The sequence below is a fragment of the Saccostrea cucullata genome, unplaced genomic scaffold, assembly GCF_032062105.1.
Source record: "Saccostrea cucullata isolate Sc308-1 unplaced genomic scaffold, CSIRO_AGI_Scuc_v1 ctg2097, whole genome shotgun sequence".
Lineage (NCBI taxonomy): Eukaryota > Metazoa > Mollusca > Bivalvia > Ostreida > Ostreidae > Saccostrea > Saccostrea cuccullata.
In genome coordinates this window covers 89,819-96,975 of record NW_026940969.1, presented here as the reverse complement: position 1 = coordinate 96,975, position 7,157 = coordinate 89,819, and the positions used below count along the sequence as shown (strand labels likewise).

Sequence of the window (7,157 nt, the reverse complement as noted above, 5' to 3'; positions counted from 1 at the left end):
TCTTGGGCAGCTTCACTATGAGACCAACCTTCCAATCATCTGGTGCTGTTTCTGTCTGCCAAATAGTTTGCAGGATATCTGTGAGAAGTCTGTGTGTTAATACTTCCTCAGCTTTAAACATTTCTGCATGTATTTGATCGATCCCTGGGGCTTTCCCATTCTTGAGAAATTTGATGGCATGTTTTACTTCCTCAGTTGATGGTGTGTTGGTATCGATGTCCAAAGTGTCTATAGCTTCAATAATTTCAGCATGTTCTGTTGATGGACATTCCTGGTTTAATACCCTTTCAAAATGCTCTTTCCAACAGGTAAGCTCTTCTTCTATACTAGAGGCCAATACTCCATCTTGTTTTCCTACTGGTGTATCTGTGCTTTTAAATCCTCCACTCAGAGTTTTTATAATGCGATATAATGTCCCCATGTCTTATTTCAAGGCAGCATTTTCTGCAAGCTTGTCAACTTAATCTTTCCTGTCCTTGCGTGCACTTTTCTTAACTTCCTTGTCTTGTATTGTGTATATTTCTTTTAGCTGATCTTTTAGCCTAGCTGACTTGGCTGTTAGTATTTTCTTTTTTGTTCTGCACCTTAGTTCCACCATTTCCCAGGTCTTAGATGATATCCATTCTTCCTTCTTCTTCCTTTTCAACCCGAGTGTTTTCTTTCCTGCTTCAACTAGTGTGGTGTTAAATTGTTCATCTTATAGGATGGTAAATCGGTTTTTAACCTCCAGCTGAAATGATTTCATGAGTGCAGGATCTTTGAGTTTGCTTACATCCACTTGAGGTGACCGTTGTTCCCCTTTCTTTATCTTTCTCAATTTCAATTTCAGCTTTACTAGGACAAGGGTGTGGTCACTTCCTACATCAGCTTCTCTCAATGCCCTTACATCCTGCAGTGTACCTCTCCACCTTTTATTAATCAATACATGGTCAATTTGGTTCTGTGTGTGACCATCTGGTGAAGTCCATGTTAGTTTATGGATGTTCTTGTGCTGGAAGATGCTCCAATAACTAACTTATTTTCTAGGCAGAAATCTACTAGTCTACTACCATTGTTGTTAATCACACCACATCCATGTTTTTCCATAATGGATTCTTTTCCTTCATTGTTGGTATTAATTTTCGCATTCAGATCACCAAGTATGACGAGTACATCATGAACTGGTGTTTCCTCCACAGCTCTCTGCAGTTCTTCATAGTAAAATCCTTTTCTTCTTCTTCTTTGTCTTCTGTAGGCGAGTAGCAGACTATAACCTTCAGCTAAGCATATTTTGAATGGAATCTTGCAGAAAGAAGTCTGTCGCTGTATGGTTTCCAACCTAACACGCACTTTCCTAGTTTCCTACTGAGTATTAAGCCTACTCCACTGCTGTGCTGTTCGTCGTTTCTTCCCGAGTTCAGTATCTGATGACCCGTGGCAAGTTTGCGAGTCCCGTTTCCTGTCCATCTAGTTTCCCATACACCTAGCATTTGGATGTCGTACCTGTCCATTTCTTTTAAAACTTGGGCCAATTTTCTTGTCTGGTAGAGGGTGCGGACATTCCAGCAACCAACTCTACATACTTCTTTAGGGTGAAGGATGTTCACTGTCGGGGTGTCAGTTTCTTGCTGGATTTGACTGCCATCCTTCAGGTGTTTATCCTCGGCTTTGGTTTCTGTAGCTGTTGATTTTTTACATGTCAGGGTTCCTGACCCTGAGCAAACCCCCCTGGACTCGGAGGACCAGTGGTTTTCTGTCAGGGTTTTCCTTTCCGTAGGTCACAGGTTCCAGTTATTTAAAGGCGCCGGAGACTCGCCTTTCGCCACTGTCACTCAGCTACCTAAGCATTTCCAGGGCCACCAAAACGTGGAGGTGTGACATGTGACTTGCTGGCAGAACCTATTTGAGACGGTGGGCATTAACTCGAAGTTTTATTGGTGAATCTCCGTGACCAAAGAAACACCCCTCGAGACCCTCACCAGCATTTGACCCCCGTTATAACGAGTTAATTATCTCGATAAAACGAGTTAATTTTCTCGTTATAACGAGATAAAAACTGGTCTAAAGTTGGTATATCTAAGTGATAGGAAGTATAGCATATAAAACAACAAAACAGTTTTTTCGAGGGGTTGTGCCTGTGATTGTAGTTCGTTTATGTATAAACAATGCAGATGATTTGTATTGTTTACTAAAAGACCGAAAACAAATGCATGTATACGGAAACTTATGACTGCCTCGTGATGTTGTGTTATGAGTGGGCAGTAGCCCCGAATTTTACGCCCATGACCTAATTGCTGATGCCATATCCCCCTTCTTCAAAATATTTCTGACTCTCAAAATAATATATATCACACTGTAAGTGTATATAATATATGTTGCATTAACGCCTGCGTTAGCTTGCTATTATAATGTATTAATTTAGGTACTTAAACATTGATTATGAAAGCTAATAAGTCATACAAAACATATAAAAAAAATTAGTGTCTTTTATCGGAGAAAAGTGTCATACATAAATTGCCAACCTTTGAAGCAAGTACATCTAGCAATATTTTTTTTGATATTGTGTCCTTGGAGACGTTCACGTATATGTGTGTAACTGTGTTCGAATAAAGATTGCTATACTTATCAAATTGTGATTATTGACAGCAAGATAGTTCAGGATTAATATTATTTAAACCATATCGCAAATTAAATTTGCAACTTTTTATCAATTTTAAAGTTAAGTACGACTGATAATTATCAACTAAACTTCAATGGCATAAAAATTACAGCCATTTTAAATTCCTATATTGCTATTAAATTTGGAAATAAAGGGACAACTTATTGTTTCGTTATAACGAGATAACTAACTCGATATAACGAGAAAACTAACTCGTTATAACCAGATAACTAACTCGTTATAACGAGAAAACTTAATTGTTATAACGAGATATCTAACTAGTTATAACGAGAAAACTAACTCGCTGTGACGAGATAATTAACTCGTTATAACGAGATAACTAACTCGTTATAACGAGATAATTTACTCGTTATAACGAGATAATTAACTCGTTATAACGAGAAAACTAACTCGTTATAACGAGATACTAACTCGTTATAACGAGATACTAACTCGTTATAACGAGATACTAACTCGTTATAACGAGATAAGTAATTCTTAATAACGAGATAAAACTAAGTCGTTATAAGGAGGTAATTAACTCGTTATAACGAGATACTAACACGTTATAACGAGATAACTAAGTCGTTATAACGAGATAATTAATTATAACGAGTTAAATTTTTTTTATTTTTCAGAAATGAGCCTATCCGGCTTTCGTACTAACTAGATTCTATTGAGAGAAAGTAAATTAATGTCAAGCCAGTTATGTAAATATGTAAATTTGAAAAAAAATCAAAGTGTGTTGACTTTGTCTCGAATTTAGGTTCGTGCTTAATTTTTTTTTCAAAATGCGTTGCCACAAACGCCCCAAGCTTGCTGAAGGGAATAAATTAACATACTAAGTATGTTTTTAGTTATTATCAATTATGATTAATTTTGCATTTAACAGTATAAAATTAAACCTAAACAGCATAAAACGTTTGGTAGCAACAAGGTGTTTTGAACAACACTGAAAAGTTATAGCATTTTTGTCGGTCAAAGTAAAACGGCGATTAGCTCTCTTTGGTTAATAAGATTTTGATTTGTTTTAATCCTAAAACATATACAGAGAGAGCATAATTTTTTATTATCGATAAACGACTAAGTTGATCTTTGTCTATCTGAAACACTCTTTCCTCGTTTGTTTTATCTTCTGATAACAAGTGTAGATGCACTGGAGCAATCCAGATAAAATCAGTATCAACATCCCTCCAGATAACAACACGAAGACACTCCCACAAGTATTGTGAAATATGTTTCGCCAAATTATATGTTTGATTATCTCTGTCCTCTCGGTTTTGCATCAAGTATTTTCCCGCCAAAGTTGCTGCATCCCGAAACAATGGACCGGAGTTGCTACCCAGAAGCTTGGACGATACGACCATGACGTTGATGTTGCGTCACTTGCTGACGTTATTACTCATGTTGCGTACAGTTATGATGACAGAAAAATTTCTCTTCAGCAAGAAGTTTACAACATAACAATCGGTTTTAAGGAACAAGTTCATGTGATTTACGAATTCAAAGAAGTTAGTATTTTGCAATGCTTAACATTTTTTGATGTTTCGATTTTATTGATATCTCTGGATTATTATATTTACTGCTATGTCATTTTATCAAATCAAATCTATTAATCTGTAAAATCAGCATGTCGGTATTTGTAAAAAGTCAAGCTTGCATGATATAATTCAGTTTAACCCCTCAAGATTAATAACCAAGGCCATTTTTGTTGAAGTATGTAGATAATATAACGCACTGTAAAACAATAGACATGTAATATTTATACAAAAGTCACGAAAACCGAAGTATTCAGACCGCCCGTAAAGAATAATCAGATAAAAGCTCGAAGATGTTTCTCTTGTCAACTGTCTGGGAATCTGCATAATTAGAATGCCAGAACATCCTTGTAACATGTACATCTTTCAAGAGTTCCTCCAGTAGTTCAAGAGATAATGCCCTAGAAACGAAAGCCTACATTAAAGACAGTCAAGTGAAATGCTCTCAGATTCGTTTTGTTGTTACTGTTTGTTTTTTATGCGTATTTGATGCACTTTTAACATTTCTATTCCTTGTTTTAGGGAATACAATATATTATAACCAATGGAGATTACTGTATTTCGTACCCCCTCGGTGGAGATATGTGGTCTGGCTGTGTTCCAGGCAGGTGGTATTTTTTAAAGTACTTAGTAGCTTCACATTTTTTTGAATGACAATGCAACAACTAGTAATTTTCGTTAAAATTACAACACAGACCTTACATACATGTACTAGTATACATGGCCATAGGAATAGGGGGTGGGAGGGGGCGTGCCCTCCCAATACTTTTCGTCATATAGAATACTACAGAAAACATAGCAACTATATTATTATGCCTGTGTCCCCACATTAATGAAGTCGAATGAAGTGAAGGAAGTCATGGAAGTTTTGGTAGTGCCCCCTCCCTAATGAAAATAAGTAATATGTGTCGGCGCATCCTAACCTCAAATTTCTGGATTTTTTTAAATACTAGTGATCCCTCTTGCTTCAAGAAAAATTGTTGTAGCATCTTTCTTTGGATTAGAGAACATTGCCCTTTTTCTGAGACCAAAAAAAAATACTCTAATGATTAGCCTCTTGAAAAGGTTCAAATAGCCAAACTGAAGTTGAACATTCTAATAGAGCTAATAAGATAAACCTTGATCTAATTAGCAAAAACGATAATTTTTTTTTTAGTTTTAAGGACATACGCATCGTAGTTTTAGTTTTGTTGTGTTTTTCTCTGGACTTGAAGAGTTCCAATACTTTAAGAAACTGAATGCTATATTTTAATGTATATATATTTTCACTTCTTCTAAAACAAGTATATGTTAAGTCATTTTTGTGTAATTTTCTTTGAATCATCCAATAATTTTCATTAATTGACATCTTTTCAAAACCCGGGGTAATGCAGGCTGATTTTTTGTCTATGAACTTCTGATGACACTATAATCTTAAATTAAAAAATATCTTGAAAAATTATCAGTAGGTAAGGACCGTTGCGTATGTCCTTAAAATCATCTTTTGATTTATAAGACTTCACACAGCAAAATGATATTTGTCATATTATTTTCTCTTACAAACTGTAACAGTATTAATAAATTGGCAATGTCTTCTTTTTGATTTTATTTATCTTTTAAACTTTTAATAACTTAATATTTATATAGACAATGCAACTCATCTGGGAACATACAATATTTCCGGTCCCGTGGTTGACATTTACAGAGTAGCGTCCCTTGGTGGCGGCATTATACGATATAGTGTTAGCAACCCATTTTGTTATCCAACGACAGAGAGTTTACTGACCCCTGGTCCAGGTAATTTATAAATTCGTCTTAATTAATAACAGTCAACTATTACAAGTCAATGCTTACTTGGCATATATAATTACTTGTCAGAAAACAAAACATGTATAGTTGTATGTCGTGCTTAAAGATAGGAGAAATGAACATATCTTCTGAATGAGAGAGTCACATGTATTTACGTATAGAGCACTTGATATTGCAAAATTTGTGCACAACAACTCTTTTATAGAACAAACGATAGAAATAATTGCGTTTTGTATATTTATTGCAGTGTATGATTTAAAAGTCAGTGTATATGAAAACGTAACCGAAGGAATCAGCGACCCTTCAGTGTTCAAAGTCCCCGTATTCTGTCACCACAGTCAGGTAGGAGCAGAGGGTTTAAAAAGATCATCAATTGTACGGTTGAATGTTCAATAAAGTTAAACATATATTTTGATTCAGTGTATTTTTTCCTTGAAATCGAAAGCAAATCTACAATATTTTACCCCCTATGAATACTTGCGCTATTACATACAAAGGAGGGCAACCAAAAATTAGAATTCAATGCTTTAATAAAATCGTCTTTGATTTGTTTGTTTTAGCCAACGATGATTCTTTACCTTTTAGCTTCCTTGATAGAATGCTATTGCAGTTGATTTGGGAAGTTAATGAATGTTTGTGTGTGTTTCTCTCATCCTGGTCTAGATACAATACAGTAGTCAAGTGACTCTTCAAAGTTCATTGCCACACCACTAAACATATAAATACAACAATTATCTATGTCAAACAGCTGACTAAGAATGTAAATTTCGTCCCAAGACAATAATAGCCTTGGAAAAAAGAGGAGGAAAAAAGATTAATGAATATTTTTCATTGACTAAGAATTTAAGATAGGCAATGCCTGTAATTTCATAAGCGTTAATTTTTATTTTAGATAAAGAAGAAATACATCTCCTCTACTATCGCTGAATTGATTCATAGTGCCTTTTCCTGGAGATGATGGAAAGCTCTTTCAGATGCTGCTATGTGTTGCTTCGCAATCAATTATCTTCTGCTGTGGCATTCATTATTATTTTTTAACTGTTGTCAGTTTTGCCACTTCCTTCTTAGCTATTTGATAAAAAATAAACATAAAAGAATTATGTCTTAATTTTAAATTCCATCTAAGTAAAAAGAGAAAAAAGAATTTGTCAATATGTTGTGTGGAAACATGACCAAATAGACCATTCAATGTG

General features: G+C 35.0%; 2 protein-coding genes across 2 annotated transcripts; one reads left to right on the top strand and one right to left on the bottom strand.

The window, feature by feature from the left end:
- Positions 1 to 697: 697 nt before the first annotated feature.
- Positions 698 to 1,490, bottom strand: LOC134256729 (craniofacial development protein 2-like). Its single transcript, XM_062739406.1, has 3 exons — positions 1,346 to 1,490; positions 1,016 to 1,259; positions 698 to 908 (listed from the first exon to the last, which is right to left on the bottom strand). The coding sequence occupies exons 1-3, from the start codon at positions 1,488 to 1,490 to the stop codon at positions 698 to 700; spliced, it is 600 nt and encodes a 199-aa protein (XP_062595390.1).
- A 2,383-nt stretch (positions 1,491 to 3,873) lies between these two features.
- On the top strand, positions 3,874 to 7,081 carry LOC134256728 (uncharacterized). Its single transcript, XM_062739405.1, has 5 exons — positions 3,874 to 4,149; positions 4,699 to 4,780; positions 5,803 to 5,952; positions 6,212 to 6,306; positions 6,857 to 7,081. The coding sequence occupies exons 1-5, from the start codon at positions 3,874 to 3,876 to the stop codon at positions 6,920 to 6,922; spliced, it is 669 nt and encodes a 222-aa protein (XP_062595389.1). The 3' UTR covers positions 6,923 to 7,081.
- Positions 7,082 to 7,157: the final 76 nt, after the last annotated feature.